The sequence below is a fragment of the Theobroma umbraticum genome, unplaced genomic scaffold, assembly GCF_002168275.2.
Source record: "Theobroma umbraticum cultivar Fairchild unplaced genomic scaffold, ASM216827v3 scaffold_56.0, whole genome shotgun sequence".
NCBI classification, from domain to species: Eukaryota; Viridiplantae; Streptophyta; class Magnoliopsida; order Malvales; family Malvaceae; genus Theobroma; species Theobroma umbraticum.
In genome coordinates this window covers 10,945,058-10,960,588 of record NW_018397256.1, presented here as the reverse complement: position 1 = coordinate 10,960,588, position 15,531 = coordinate 10,945,058, and the positions used below count along the sequence as shown (strand labels likewise).

The 15,531-nt window shown below is 38.9% G+C and overlaps 4 protein-coding genes across 6 annotated transcripts; 1 reads left to right on the top strand and 3 right to left on the bottom strand.

Annotated features, from left to right (window-relative positions):
* The first annotated feature begins 834 nt into the window (after positions 1 to 834).
* LOC110411676 (acyl carrier protein 1, chloroplastic-like) lies at positions 835 to 3,365 on the top strand. Its single transcript, XM_021421937.1, has 5 exons — positions 835 to 2,204; positions 2,321 to 2,428; positions 2,506 to 2,619; positions 2,756 to 2,875; positions 3,230 to 3,365. The coding sequence occupies exons 2-5, from the start codon at positions 2,327 to 2,329 to the stop codon at positions 3,350 to 3,352; spliced, it is 459 nt and encodes a 152-aa protein (XP_021277612.1). The 5' UTR covers positions 835 to 2,204; positions 2,321 to 2,326; the 3' UTR covers positions 3,353 to 3,365.
* A 44-nt stretch (positions 3,366 to 3,409) lies between these two features.
* LOC110411675 (initiation factor 4F subunit (DUF1350)) lies at positions 3,410 to 7,880 on the bottom strand. Of its 2 annotated transcripts, none has more exons than XM_021421936.2 (10): positions 7,471 to 7,880; positions 7,175 to 7,378; positions 7,026 to 7,083; positions 6,770 to 6,832; positions 6,080 to 6,155; positions 5,701 to 5,786; positions 5,283 to 5,372; positions 5,064 to 5,195; positions 3,661 to 4,647; positions 3,410 to 3,577 (listed from the first exon to the last, which is right to left on the bottom strand). In XM_021421936.2, the coding sequence occupies exons 1-9, from the start codon at positions 7,821 to 7,823 to the stop codon at positions 4,513 to 4,515; spliced, it is 1,197 nt and encodes a 398-aa protein (XP_021277611.1). In that variant the 5' UTR covers positions 7,824 to 7,880; the 3' UTR covers positions 3,410 to 3,577; positions 3,661 to 4,512. The 2 variants fall into 2 exon arrangements, with proteins under 2 accessions (XP_021277611.1, XP_021277610.1); XM_021421935.2 differs by having other exon boundaries at positions 3,413 to 3,577; positions 5,701 to 5,816.
* A 1,367-nt stretch (positions 7,881 to 9,247) lies between these two features.
* AIP2 (RING/U-box superfamily protein) lies at positions 9,248 to 10,867 on the bottom strand. The gene is made up of 5 exons (XM_021421214.1): positions 10,549 to 10,867; positions 10,235 to 10,451; positions 9,931 to 10,133; positions 9,628 to 9,843; positions 9,248 to 9,503 (listed from the first exon to the last, which is right to left on the bottom strand). The coding sequence occupies exons 1-5, from the start codon at positions 10,714 to 10,716 to the stop codon at positions 9,354 to 9,356; spliced, it is 954 nt and encodes a 317-aa protein (XP_021276889.1). The 5' UTR covers positions 10,717 to 10,867; the 3' UTR covers positions 9,248 to 9,353.
* Positions 10,868 to 12,171: 1,304 nt separating this feature from the next.
* On the bottom strand, positions 12,172 to 15,173 carry LOC110410999 (F-box family protein). Of its 2 annotated transcripts, none has more exons than XM_021420978.2 (2): positions 14,462 to 15,173; positions 12,172 to 13,699 (listed from the first exon to the last, which is right to left on the bottom strand). In XM_021420978.2, the coding sequence occupies exon 2, from the start codon at positions 13,674 to 13,676 to the stop codon at positions 12,441 to 12,443; it is 1,236 nt and encodes a 411-aa protein (XP_021276653.1). In that variant the 5' UTR covers positions 13,677 to 13,699; positions 14,462 to 15,173; the 3' UTR covers positions 12,172 to 12,440. The 2 variants fall into 2 exon arrangements, with proteins under 2 accessions (XP_021276653.1, XP_021276654.1); XM_021420979.2 differs by lacking the exon at positions 14,462 to 15,173 and adding an exon at positions 13,882 to 14,428.
* Positions 15,174 to 15,531: the final 358 nt, after the last annotated feature.

Below are 15,531 nucleotides of genomic sequence, written 5' to 3'. Positions count from 1 at the left end.
GAATGCACGGAAAGGGCCAACAACTTGGTAGCTGGCCAGCGCCGAAAAAGCCTGGACCCCGCCGTCCCCCTCTCATTCAATTCAACGTTTCACTATCCTGTTCACTACTCTTTTTGTGGTGTTGTTGTAGAGTTAATGTATTTACATCCAACTCATTCCAAAATCCGAAAAAGAAAGCTAGTTATTTATTCTGAAAATATTGCCATAGTAAGAAAAACCCAAGTTTGCAATTTTTATGTAAAACAAGGAGAAAAACAGAATTCCTATAAACAACAAATGAATGCAAACCTCACAAGTCATGACAACCGCCATACTTGACCCACTACAATTCCAAAACCGTTTTGTTTGAAAAAGTCTGCTTTGCCTATCTTCAGATGGGATTGAAATTTGATGATTGCCTGAACCATTATCCTTTTCATTTTGGAGTTCTATCTCATTGTTTTCTTTCGGGTTCTTAAGTTATTTATAGCTCCTTCCACGAATTGAATTCTCCTAGCGGACCATACAGGATCCTGGTAAAAAAATACAGTGGACAACGCCATTAGGACTGGCTTAAAATCGAATTCCAGTTTGAATTTGACTTTCAGGTTAAAGCATATCCTGCCCCATCTCTCTCCCCCACGCATGCTGGTATTTCAGTGTTATTTAATAATCCCAGCTATCTCTTTCCCGTTGATACTGTGGTAAAATATTGAAATCTGTCACTCATTGAATTTAGAAGGGGGGGTGGGGGCGTCCGTCCTCCCAGATGATACTGCCCCTCACGCTGTTTTTCCTCTCCATTTACCCTCCAAAGTGTATGGTCACTTTCCGCCATAAGTGGGGGTGGGGGGATGGTGGCGGTGGGACCATTTAATTTTTCAATCTGCCACCAACAATGCTACGCACACTCGTTTACTTTCTAGAACCCGAAGAGACAGCAGCATCAAAGTTTTTGGACCTCTTTATAGCCTTGGTTATGGTTTCGAATGACAACTTGCAGCCAATAAAAGCCCAGCATTACCAATCCAATTCTATGCCAAGGCACTGTCTTCTCTGATCTGAATAAGGGCAAACGGATGACTACAATAGAAGCGGCAGTGCACGATCTCTTTTGATCTTATCATTAATTTATTTTTCACTCTTCATTCTTATTTTGTTTTGTCATTGTTTGAGGTGTAATATTGGAAGGATATGTAAATTTTTGTTCCACTTTCAACGCAAGCACATGATAAGTAGCTGCTGGTGATATGCATGCAGAAAAGAAAAATCAAACGGTAGCCGCATGCATGCATTCAAAGAAGCAATGGGCTGTCCGTGAGAATGCATTCTATAGCTAGCACTGTGGAATCCTCTGCCAATCCTTTCTTCCACTGGATCCTTGGTGAAGACTGTGACTTCATGGTTGCTGCTACATATATTTACCATAGAGAAAATGCCACGGAGCAGGCGTGTACGTCGTTTACATAGTTCCTTGGTGTGGCAAATTTGGACCAAAAGTCCTAAGGGGAAAGGGATAAGGTAGCCATAGATCGTAGACCTACCATTATATTTTAAGCATATATAAACAGAGAAATTAACCATAGTAGAACTGTAAAAGTGCTTTCAATTGCTAAAGAAAAGAACGGAGGGCTTCTCCCAAGAGCTAGCTAGAAATTAACCATAGTAAAACTGTAAACTGCTTTCCATTGCTAAAGAAAAGAAGGGAGGGCTTCTCCCAAGAGCGAGGTAGCAGTCTTTGCTTGAAAACCATCCATCTCTCCGTATTCATTTTTTCTCTACATAAAACCACATGTACCTAGAGGACCATTCAACAGGTCAAATGTTATCGTACTTGGACTTCAGGCACTAAATTCCTGCAGGTGCCGCTGCAGAAGAAAATCTAGTTGCAAACAGACCTGCTTTGTTGCCTATTTATGCCTATGAAAATGCTGTGCTAGGTCAGAGCAGGGCTGCTGAGGCTTCTATATCTTACCTCATGGCGTATTTCTTGTAAGCTTTTCGTAACTGACGATTTCCTGAGATAATATATAAAATTGCGGCTTTCGCAATTGAGGAGCAGGGAAAATGTAACGGTGAGCCCAAACTACTTTGGAGCTGCCGTGCCACAAGCCGACATTGTACTTGCTTGGAAGTGGCCGCCCAATTCCAAGACCCTAAAACAAAATCAAACATTGGAATCATCATCAGCTCTTCATGTAACTCCCTGGCCAGCTTCTGACCTTGTCCGTGGAAGTTCGCTATTTATGTGAACTACTTTGTTTAGGTTTCATCATCAAATTCACTTCCTTTAATCTTGGCAAAAACAATATATCATTTCCTATTCCAATTGTTAATCTAGATTCAAATGGCTGCCTTTGCTTCGACCTCTGCATGTACATTGGCCACCCTTGCTCCAATTCCCCGAGCCGGTGGATCTATTTCTCAGCACAAAAGTTTCACTACCATTGTAAGTGATTACCCCGCTATAGATTGGTGCAATGTGAATATAATTAAGACGAGTACTGAGCCTAATTTATATTGCAGGGAGGTCGTGTATTTAATGGGTTAAAGCTTGTTCCAAAGATTCAATTCTCAAAGGACATAAACAAGTTTTCTACTCGGTCCAGCTGCTTCAAGACTGCAATTTCATGCTCTCTTGTAGGGAATTTTAACTCTTATCATTTTGTTTTCTGACTAATAGTTAAAGCATCAGATCTCTTTCTTCTGTCTTTCTACTTTTTGAAATGAAATCTGTCATTCAAGCTCATTATCGCGATACATTGGGTTTGGCCAGGCTCAACCTGAGACATTGAAAACCGTCCAAAACACAATTGCTAAGCAATTGTCAATTGATGTGAGCACGGTGACACCTGAAACCAAGTTTGCTGACCTGGGTGCTGATTCCCTTGACACGGTATATCTCTTCAAAACAAATGCAAATTTGATTCTATTACAACCTCTTTTCTGTTTCTTGCATCATGTGCATATCTTGGTTTTTTCCTTCAGAAAGAGGATTTTTCAGATTTTTTTTTTAATTTAGAGAAGTGGAATTCAAACTCTACTCTATAGGTAAGAGATCATGATCAACCAATAAACTAAATACTCACTGTAAGAAAATTCTTCAAATTGCTGCTTTCTCTTTGTCAAAATTAGGGGACAAAAGTCTCGTAAATGGATAATAGCCTTTCTTCTACTCTTAGAAATTACAACATTAATATTCTATCAGAAACTAAACCTGTCTTATACAATGTTGTATTGATCAATTCAGGTGGAGATAATGATGGCATTGGAGGAACAATTCGGAGTTTCAATTGGAGAAGGTGGAGCCGAGAACATTGCAACTGTCCAAGACGCTGCAGACTTGATTGAGAAAGTGAAGCCTGCTGCATAGGCCACTTGGAGCACACCGCTTGCGCCACAGAATTACGAAAGCTTCCTTTGCATTAGTTATTTCATAAATGCCACCAAAGAGAAATTACAGTACTGATCAAAATTTTCTACAAGGTGGCACTTCTTTATTCGTCTACTTCCATTTCTCCCTTTCCTTAACCAAGAGGGCAATTTTTGTTGCGAGGTGGTCTTAAATTGTAGCCTGTCGCTTGTCTCTTTGTTATTTCTATCCCATGCAAGCAAGAAAACAAATAAAATCAATAAATGCAATGAATCAAGTTGAGCTTTGTTTTTAGAGATGCAACTTACAGCAACTCCTCCAGCGGCCAGCGGGAATCTAGATAAATTACGTGGATCTACACCTGGCTGATACTAACTCTTTAACAACTGAAATCAAACAAGAATCTGTTCACCAAGTTCCATCCCATTTGAAGGGTGTTTGCTACTCCCGCCACCCCTTAAAAAATACTTGTAAGAAGGAAGGATTTAGCCTACCATATAAAACTTGGGAGGTTTTGCAATGCACCTAGGTGTAGTAAATGTGTATTACTCAAAGGGGCTGTAATTCATGGGTAAGGCAATTTCAATTGCAAAAATACACACTGGTCAAAGCTAGCAGGCAAAATATGGCTAAATTTATTTGATAAGAAAGCATCAGTCATTTAGCAGAGCATATAGAAGCAGTCTTGGAAGAACCACACCAGAAAATGTTTGCAGAAATACCAATTGACGAGAAATCTTCAACTTATGCATATTGTCCAAGTAATGAAGAAACCGAGTTTGTTGAAATGATTGATAGACATTCTGAGACTCATCTTCGCAAAGTCCAGAAAAGTAGCTGTTATGACGTTGATAACCAAGCAAAAAGAAAGCACTCACCAAGCATGAGTACACACAAACTTACAAACAACATTTACACAAGCTATATAACTGAATTCAATGTGACAACACCACTTAAGAGCGATTTTATATTTTTATATGATTTAGGTCTAGTCTAAATTTTAATTCCTCTGTTTTCTTTTTTGGTACTTATGAAAGCCCATCGAGCTTGAGCTACACAAAGAGAAGTGTCTAATTTTTAATTCCTTATAACTCTATATGCATTCTTTTTTCAATAAACTGTTCCTAAAGAGAATCAAACTGTCTATTGAACTCTGGCAGTTAGTCTTCGAATTGTCTGAACCAATCACTAATTGTTCTGGAGAGCACTCTAGTGTCATTCAATGAAAGGGTCTTAAGTCCCTGAGCAATAGCATCTGCTGGAGTGTACACATAGCCCACTTGCCATTTTGGTTCCTGATCAGCCAAAGTAAATTAAATTCTGTCACATATTCATGATCATCAATAATTCAGAGGAAGTTCTAGCCAAGAAACATTTGATGTTAACAGAAAAAGAGCCCGTGTACTCTTTCTTGTTAAGAAAGTTTGGGAAGGTTCTAAAAGACAAATAAAATCTTTTTCCTTCATATTCTTCTTTATGAAAATTGGAAAGTGGTGCCCAATCACAAAGTTTCCACGCAAGAAATTCTCAGCCACTAATATTGAATCAACAACATCTAAGATCAAGACATCCATCAGCTTGAACATGGCAACCCAAAATTCAGAATTTATTCCAGTCCTCTCCATGCAGCCAAATGTGTATGTAGAGACAGAGGGACAGACGGATAAAATAAGGGAGGTAGAGAGAGAGAGATGAAGTTTGCATGTAATACCTGTGCACATGGCGTTATATGATTACCACTTAGTTGGACCTTTTCCAGCGTCCCACCAATAGACTCCACACGAGGTTTCAACGTCTCTTCAAGGAGATCAGTTTCATCAATTGCATCAAAGTTGAACTTCACCTATGAAAGAAGAGGAGATTCAACTGAATAAACACCAAAGCCTCCCACATTATCTAATGAGTGAAGTAGAGAGCACATATTACACACCAGTAGTGTGTGTTGGATGTTGTACTTGTTCTTACAACGTTCACGGTTCTCAGAAGGTGTTGGCCTGAACTCTGATATCCCTTCCGCAACCTACAAGAAACAGATTTACAATGTTAAACCAAAAAACTGGAGTTCATGAGTTTAGGGTAGTCTCATTAACATCAAAGAAGCATGAGATAAGAAAATCGGTCTATTCAAACTACTGAGCCACAATTATTCTCCTTAACATTTATGCTGCCTTGCACATACATTTATATTGCTCAAACAGGATAGTAGTCTCATCCACTAGAATAGTCTAAATCCAATAACCTAATACTACATGGCAGAGATAAGAAAGAACCGATTCAGATCCAATGGACTTAGCTACACTACTCTGTGAATTATCCCAGCTAATGTTAGAACTGGCAGCTTTATATACCTGACCAAAAACCGAGGGCAACTGATCAACAAATTTGGTGAATGAAACTAGGGCTTCCTGGTCCTTGTCTGCTATCATTGCTCCAGCTGTGTCAATAAACATCTTCCATGCATCATCTGCAATTTTAGCCATGACCAGGTACATCCAAAAAATACATATTATCCATTTATAGAACAGGATAAGGTGTATCTATACCAAAGACCAAGTTGCTGTATAGAATCATGTTAATAGGATATCAGGACAGACTGCTGGAACCCCTTAAAAAAACCAATGCAACAGCAATATGAAAAAAGAAGAAAGGTAAGGGAGGGCATGGGTTGGGTTTGTCTTTTGAATTAATCGGCACCAAACAAGATACAAGAGTTAGGACATTATTCACCTGAAGCACTCCTAGCCATTGAATACACTGGAGATGCTTTTACCATTGGCATCATCTGCCTAACTAGAGGACCGAACTGCAGAGTATCATCACAATTTTAGTCTCACATAGTTAATTAACTAAGATGCCCAGGTAACAAAATAACCAGAATCATAGAGTCGCAGCAGACAAACAACATCATACATCTCTGGATGATAATGTATCAACTAATATGCAAAAATATAAGAGGCCTAAAGGAAAATTATATTTTAGTTGGTCAATGATAACCAGCCTCATCAACAATACATTATATGTGTAATCATTGTTGCTAATAACTTTCACATGATAATAATTAATAACTGCCAAATCATCTTTTTTGCTTCAATTTATTAAAAAAAATACAGCTGGATTTATATTATATTAATCCTAATAAAGGAATCAACAACTGAAGACAGCAAACTAATCAATCTGTGCAAGTACACCATATACTCAAGATATACCTTCAATTTAAGTTTGAATCCTTCTTTTTTTTGCATGAAATGGTTAATATGCATAAGAAGCCAGGTAAACAGACATAATAGGCCAATGTTTGACATAGTGAATACTAATAAAATTCTCTTAAGAAATTAAGCTTGGAGACGAAACATATACCTTCAAGTAAGTGTAATCAAAACTTGGATTTCTTATCCTCAATAAAATAAAGATAATTACCTGCTCAAAGTATGGCACCGCCTCTGTTGCTGGCCTGTTGTTGTATGAGATAATGGCATTAGCCTTCCACAAGAGATAACATTCTTCGTCACACTCCAGGAATTGCTCAACTTATTCTAAATTACAATACATAAACCTTCATAATTCTGAATTCTGCCTACAGAAACTAATTTCTATAATTAACTCTTTAAGAATTCCAAAAAAACCAAAGCATAGTTCAAAAGCCGGAAAAAAAATAGAAAAGAAAAAACCAAACCTTTGGTATCTTCTCAGAGAAATAACTTCCTGTGAGTACTTGAAGAAGAGCACCATTACTGCAGTAAACATTAAAAAACATTCTTAAGCATCAAAAATTAAATATTCTTAACAAACATTCAAATGAAAAAGACACCTAGAAAAACTGACCTGTGACCAACAGAGAAAATTGGAAGGTTAACAAGATCAGCAGGAGTGAGATTAGCATCTGGGAATCCAAAAGCAAGAAAGTTGTCCAAACAAGCACTGAACCTCTCATATACTTGGTTGGCAGCTTGTTCATGATTAAATGTCACATTGTACGGCACTGATATTATTAAAAATCCTTCCTTTGCCAAAAGCTCAAGCAAGTAACTAACAAAGGAAGAAAAAAAAAAACCCCCAAAACCCAAAATTAGCAAAGCACTTTATATTGTTTCAAAAATGGAAATGATAAAAATGGGTACCTGTAAGTAACTTCAGGGACAGCTCCGAGGAAAGCACCGCCCAAGAATTTGATAATTGCACGTGGTTTCTTGTTTCCAGATGGAGGTATGACCAAACAAGAATCCAACCTTGTGTATATCTTATTAATAATGTTATTATTGTAATTAGAACTAGAGTTAATTCTGTTAATGAAACTGAAGCTGCTTCCTCGGCAAATGAAGCCATTGGAAAACGGCCGGGGAACCGGAGAGTGAAAGTTGAGATAACCGGTTGATTGAGGATACTTGAAAGAGTGGAACATTGGTGCTGTGAGACTCTTTGCAGAAAGGAAGTTAAGTTGCGCGCCTGAGATAGAAGAGGTAGCTAACTCCATTGTTCTTTGTAAAATGTTTGTTGGGGGAGAAAACCTGATGAAACAGTTTGCGGGGATATGAAGGGAAAACCACTAAAATTTGGTTAATGGCTGTACAAAACGTGGAAAACTAGAAAAACATACGCTGATCATTAGGCCACGATTCAGCATTGACTTGGGCTGGAACTAGCCCATTTAGGCGAATTTCGGCTTGGCTAATTTGGGCTGGGTTTTGAGGTTAGCGGCCTTTCTGAATTCACATCTCAGCCCACTTTTAATAAGAACTTGGAGCATTCCTGGATGGGGTGAAACTCTTGAATTTCTAATGCTTGCCGTTGTACTCTTTAAGGCTATTTCTCACCATAACTTTTGTATTAATATCTTTTGCTCTTTATAAAGTAGGCAGAATGCAGGAGTTGGAGAGAATAATGGAGTTTAAATAATGGAAACTAATATACTTTCAGTTACTCGTTACTGTGCTGGACTACTTGGTTCTTCAGTATTAAATTGAAAACAAGTGCCTCGCAGTTGGGACAGGTCGACAAAGTGATAGTTACTGGGCAAAGTTTGTAAAGATTCAAAAAAAGAAGAATTAACAATTTGGGGGTCAGCATAGATTCCTTTGCTTCTGAAGCGAATCAATATTAATATTTTCTTGCATCTCAATACGCCCGAGAAATGTTATGCAAGGGGAGAGACTCCCATGTGGTTCGGCAAACAAGATTCAAGTACAGCCTGCTCATGGTTAGCTGCTTCCCAGTAATAGCATCATACCATTGAAGCTTAAAAGGTCCGTAACATAATTTCTAGCCAGACACATACTAGTGTCTCAAATAAACAAAACCAAACCAATAACAAACTCAACCGGAGGTGAGAGGGAATCGAAACAGATAAGGGCTGCCAGAAAACCCAAAACCTAGATTTAGTGGTTCTAGGTATATCTTTTTGTGCCTAAACCACCATAATTCGGCTTTCAGATGTTTCAAAACTGTAAGAAGAGGCTGCAAACCCAGGCTTCCTGACAAGAACCTGAAAAGTGTCATTAATGAAAAGCCTTTTCTTTGAGTCTTCTACACAAGTTTCCACAGGTTTCAAATGGGTGTTTTCCTTTGAGCTAAGGGAGTTGTAGCTAACCCCATAAACGAAAATGATTCTTACTTTAGTGAATATATAAAATTGTTGCAGTCCTTTGTTATTCCTCTTAATTAGATGAGATTATCCTAACCTAGCAGAATATTACCTACAACAGTCCCTCTGTTGGCTTCACAAAGCAACATGCAAGACATGTATCAGATTATAAGAGGTGCCAATTCATCTACACTACACACTAGAAGTGCAACCATGTATAATCTACTAACTTGTTGGGAAATTCATAGAGCATCAATGGCAACCAAAAATTGAGCAACGGGGAATCCATGGTAAAATCAAGCAAAAACCAAACCATATGTCTAAAAAAATTATCATTATCTTTATTGCACCACTTAGTCACGTGCATAAATACAACAATGGAACATCATTGAAATTGAGTATAAATCCAATAAGACCAGTCATCTACACATACATGTATTCACCACCACGAACAGCGTTTGCAGCACTTTTTCTCTCTTCTTCTGCCTCCTTCTCCCGCTCCTTCCAGCTCTCATAGTCATGGTCATCTGTTTGCAGTTCATATCTACAAATTGGGCAAGAATTGTGCTCATCCTGTCAAAAAAACCATTCAATATAAGTTACAGACAATCCACAATCTCATATAATCTTCCATATGTGGAACCAGTAAGTGCAATAACAAACCACTAATCAAATAAAGCCAAGGAACATTAATTACCAGCCATGGCTTTAGACAAGGAGGGTGGAATGTGTGCTTGCAAGGCAATTCTTGCATGTTATCGCCTACAACAAGGTCCTCCTTGCAGATTGCACATTCTGTATCTGATCCAAGCTTAGCCAGGATTTCTTCCGTGAGAGCAATAACCGGAAGCTTTGCAACAACTTCTTTACTAGCAGGTGGGACTTGTCGGACACCACCCTCATTCTCCAATATCTTGAAAACAAAGATTAATTCATTCACATGAGAAAACGCAATACTCCTATAAACCGATATAAATTCATCAAGCAGATTAAAAGCTACCTCAGGTATAACAGTATCAAGGTGATTAATGAGCTCTTCAAGCATATTGGCAGCGGTTTCTACTGTATTAACGTCACCGGCCAAACCCCGAGAAGATTCAGCAGTTGCAGCAGAAGCAAAGGCGTTCATGAGATTGGATTGGACCAACCATTGAGGCTGTGGTGGTTCAGGATCCACAGTAAGATGTCCTTCAAAGAGATAACCTTTGGGAAAAATAAAAACAAAACAGAAAACTTATAAACATTTCCAACACCTCTAAAACATCTCAGAAAGACAGAAAAGCAAAGGATTTTGGGAAACAAACCTCTGTCTTGAGAAGATTCTGATGATGGGACCGGGTTTTCGATTTCATTTAAGTGTTCCTTGGCCTGAGAAATGCATTTCCTTAAATGACCCTTTTCAGAAGGATCAGAGACAAGGGATTCTAAGAGCTCGAAAAGACGTAACCCGGCAAGCCAGAATCCAGGGGCTGTGTATCTAGTTTTTAAAATGGTTGCAACTCGGCAAACAACAGAATAAAACTAACAAGGAAAACGACGTCGTGTTAAATTCAATTTCCGCTTAGCTTGGTTAAATTGAAAGAGGAGAAGTTGAACAAAGGGAAATGAAAGGGCTTACCGATTTGCGGAGAGAGGCAGAGGCAGAAGGGTAATGGACTTTAAGAAGGGAATTGATAGAGGAAACTGCGTCCTCGAATCTCTGTTTCTTTCCAAGCTGTTTCTGTAATTCCTCCAATTGTTGCTTCAAGCTTCCATCTGAAGAAGAAGAAGAAGAAAAAGACTCCATTCTTTTCAACTCTGTAACCTAATTCTTGAATACGCCTTTGAATTCTGATTCTGAGTTTCGTTTCCTCCTTGATCTTTTTGCGGTTTTGAACCCTTTCGGTGTTTTAATTATGAGCAGATTTCTTGGAGAGGGGGACAACGACGGTGCCCGAGCCCCTTGAGGCCCTTTAAGGGCTTTTAACCAATTGGTCCAATCCATTTAGATGGGCGGGTCTCCCTCTTCTACTCGCTTTCTTCCCGTCCTACTTTTTTACGACAACTCAGCTAATGGGTTGTCGGGTCAGGGCTGGCCCAGTTTCTTAACGACTCAAGTAGGGCCCAATTTGGTTCTTTTTTAGTGTTTAAGTTTTATTTTTCAAAAAGCATTAATAAAGTGGAAGTAAATACAAATTAGTAATTATTTTGATTAAAAATAAATACTAAATGACTATATAATTAAGGCAAAAAGATTTTATCATCTTCATACCTGATTACTGTGAAGATCAGAGGAATGGCATGGTTAACTTTCACTTTGTAGCACTTTTATTTCAATGTCTGGTAACACTAAAAGCAATTGTAAAAACAGTTAGCAGGAACCCACTTCCGTGCAGTAGTTGCTGCAACCTGCAATGGTAAACCTACCCATCATTATCTGTAGAACCAATGACTCTATGGGATGTGAGGTATGAGATAAGAGGCAAGAGCCTTTTATGTTTATCAACAATTGTAAGAGTACTAAACGTCTCAAGGGCTGAACAAAAATGGAGTACGGGTAATTCAATTTATCATATCAAGCAAGAAAGATACAGATATACAGGAGAGAGAGAGAGAGAGATGGTAACAGTAATTATACAGAACTCTGAACCTTGAAGAGACAATGCGAGGAACATCATGATCACCTTCACAAAGAAACGCTGGAACTGGAGTGCAGATATGCCCATGCTTTATGGCATGCCCCCTGGTCCACAGTCCCCATTCTGCATTCTCCATATGAAGTACAGAAAAAAGGGTTTCAAGTAGAAGTAGAACAGAAGGGCTTTCTTTTCATTTGCTCTTTTATATGCTGCTAATATGAATTTCAATTTGCTTGCAGATGGTCACCAAAGAAGTAGAGATTAATCAAACGTTTGATACAACTTTCCGCATATGCATGCAGCTTAGAAGCGCGATTCCATATTGGCTTCCTATGAAACAGTGTTGGCTGAATGCAAGTAGAGACAAAGATACCTATTATGCCATTACTCCGCAAAAAGTCCACTTGCATCTCATATACTTTCACATTGTTACAAGAGAGAAAACTAGGTTTGATACATAAAGATTTTCTCTTCTTCTATCACACATGATCTTGAGGAAAAACCAGGGAATCTCTCCTATCTGCAACTTGGGAAAGGGATTAGATAGAGTTATCATCTTTCTGTCCGCTTGAGTTTTTAAAAGTTCCATTAACTGCTACAAGAAACTAATTAAAGTTGCCGTAAAAGACCATACGTTCTGTTTGTCAACCAATAGTCTAATTACATTATCTCAATAATACATCCAGCAAATTCCATTGCAATAACAGCAATATGATTGTGCCAACATCTGTGGCTAATTTGCTTAAACAAATCAATACGAAAAGAATACAGGAAGAAACAGAATAAATGAAGCAAAGAAAAATGAGAAAAAAATATTTGAAAAGAATAAAAGGAGGAATCACAGACTGCATTCTCAATCCTTCTAAACATAGCTCACTTCACAACTTGTTTTTCATACAGAAGCTTCAATCCTTGGCTCGAATGAAAAAGCAGACATGAACTCCAGGGCTTCACCGTTCATAGAACATTTGGGTAGTTCAACCCAGTTATTATCCACCAAATCACAGAGAACATAACTGCAAAGCTCAGCAGAGCTTAAGCAGATAAATATCTGATCACCAGCCCCAACACAGTTTACGTCCACCTTCTTGCCATAAAACTCGTGTGACATCGAAGGAGGCATTGCTGCAATCTGATTCCAAGACTTGGCTTTCTCATCAAACCTCCACACCCTAAGGCTAGCACTTTCAAAAAATTCTGATAACACAACAACCAACATCTCTCCTCTACACTCCACCACATCAATGGAGTACTCAGAAAAGACGGGCAACAGTCTGGGATATTCAGAGAAATACTTGCGGGTCAGATTGCAAGCCACAACTGTTCCTGAGGAGCTGAGGAAATAAACAATCTCCTCACCATCTTTAAGAGTAATGACTGATGAATACTGCTTGGATGGGCTTCTCTGCGTGTTAGTTGCCACTACATTTCCAGCATTACTAAGGAAGTACACAGCATCATCATCGGCTGAGTCGAATTCTGTACAATCATCAGCTTTTCTCCTCAACATAATCTCTTCTTCCCAGCAATCAGCACTTGAGTTATAAACTTTGAATGAAAGCTTTGGAAGATCACCAGAGACTAAGACAAGCTTGTATGAGCCATGGTAGTTGGAATATGCATCCATTGCAATAGCATGAAGAGATCGATCTGGAGAGTCTGGATCCACTGGAGGGAGTTCGCGACAAGATCCTGTCACAGGATTGCATACAATGTAATCGCCAGACATATTGCGGAAACAGACAAGACCACCGGATGCTGCAACTGGAATGGAGTCACAGTTACAGTTACGCAAGAGGAGAGGCGGATGATTGAGTTTTTTCCAAGCTTTTTCAGCAGAGTCAAAGACAACGGATTGATTAAGATTGGGATCCACCATGAAAAACCAAGGCTCCCGTGAAGGAATCCGAGAGCATGCTAGCTTAAAACTTTCAGAAGCTGCAAATGATTTCCATCTCTTGCACACTGAACTGAGGCGAAAGAACGCTGAGGTCGGTAACCATGAAAGGACCCTTTCTAGGAGGTCTTCATTGAGCTCATCCAAGGAGAAGTTCAACATATCATTGCCTTCTTCAGGCAACTTCCTCTTTCTAGATGGCCTTGAAGCCCAGCCATTAGCATTCTCCATGGGCAGATTATTTCAGAAACTAACTGCAATAACAACAAGAGGTTAACAACACCATTAATAGGAGCCCATTATCAATTATACCATTGAACAAAGGAATCAAAAGGCAATTATTTTCAAATCTATCCCCATCATGGAGAATATATGAAACAAGGCAAATAAGGCTTGAATATCACATCAATTAAAGATTAGAAAAAAAATTGACAACCTAACTAACATAGGCATTAAAGGTCCACACATGACTAGAAAGCACTAGGAGGCTCTCCTTTTTCCTAACCTCCTCTCTCATATTAACACCGAAAATTTGGTTTCTTGGAAAAAGTAGGGTAAAGAAGAAGAGAAAATAGTACTACTATTAAAGAAGTGACAACATCATACCACTTGGGTTAGAACAAAAATAAAAAGACCATAAAAACCTTTGTCCAATAGAAATTTCCTTCTTTTTCCAAGGGGGGCCAACAAGAGGACAAGTTAGCTCCACTCAATTTCGCTTCAATGAATGCAGAGTAAATTCTTCAACGAAAGTAACTAAAAAGAACAAGAATTTTGGGAAGCCATACATTGAAACTACAAACATGATAAAAGTTTTTGTTAAATACCATCAATTTGCACCAGAGTCCAGACTCTCTTTTTTTTATTTGTTTTCAAAAATTCTAACAAAACTGAGACATAACCCATGAAGAAAAATTGAAAATAAAATCTTTTAGCTTGATAAAAAAGCCAGAAATGAGCTTGACCATGGAAGAAGATGAAGACAGAAAAGGAGAAATCAAAGAAGGAAAATGTACCTGGTGTAAGGAAGCTGAAGGGGAAGCCTTGAGAGTGTAAGAGACTGCGGGGTGCAAGAGCGTTAAGTGAAGCTTAGTGGGGCTCCGGGGGATTTAAAGAGGGACAAGTTGAAACAGCCCAAACACAAAACAAAAGGGAAAGCAACAGCATAGAGAGCAAAGTAAAAGGGTTTTACAGGAGGAGGAAGGGAGGTAGGAAACTTCCTGGGGTTGCTCTTTTTGTTAGCGTTGACACTATAGACAGAAGAGCGAGCGGAGCAAAGCAAAGCTAAGCTTTATGCATATGCAAAAACAAAAGTGAAAGTGAAGCCTCACACTCACACACACGGGTGGAGAGAGAGAGGGAAAAAAAAAAGATAAAAGCAAAAGAAAATCTACTAAGTTGACTCTGGCTCTACTCATCTACTGGCAAGTCTACTAGACAGGCTTAGTATAGGGTAACAGGGAGAGAGATAGAAAGAGTGCATTGGATTCTGGGTTGGGCCGTCCCCGTGAACTAAACAAAGCTCAAGGATTTTGTTTGCTGTTTTTGCACTTTAATCAAAAAAGAAAGTGAAAACACACGTAACCCTAGCTGAGTAAAAGAAGAAAAAAGCAATGGCATTTCCATGTCAAAGGGGGTGAGGGTTTGAGGCCTGGCTGAGGAACTTGGACAGTTAGATGGGTTGCTGACCTTGGTAAAGCAAAAGGCAAAGAAAGAAAGAGAGTTTTTCTCTCCTTTTTTTTCTCTTGGCTAGTTTGCTTTCTTTTGTTTGCCTTCCTCGTTGAGGAATCTTTCCTCTCTTTCCCATGTTTCTTTCCTTTGGCCTTTGGGCTTTGGTCAGTTCAGTGTCTGTTTTTGTACAAAAAGTCAAAATGCCCCAGTAGCAAGAACCGATTCCTGTAAAACCCCCCCATAAATAAAAAAACAATAAATCGTCAAGCTAAAGACAAAAAAGCCGTTAATTACGATCTCCTTTTTCTGCTCTGTGTTTTCAAACAGAGTCTCGAATCTCGATGCCACCTTACACGAGTGGGCCCGCAGTTCTCAACCCAGTCTGGTTTCATCAAATTCAGCCCATTTTCTTGGA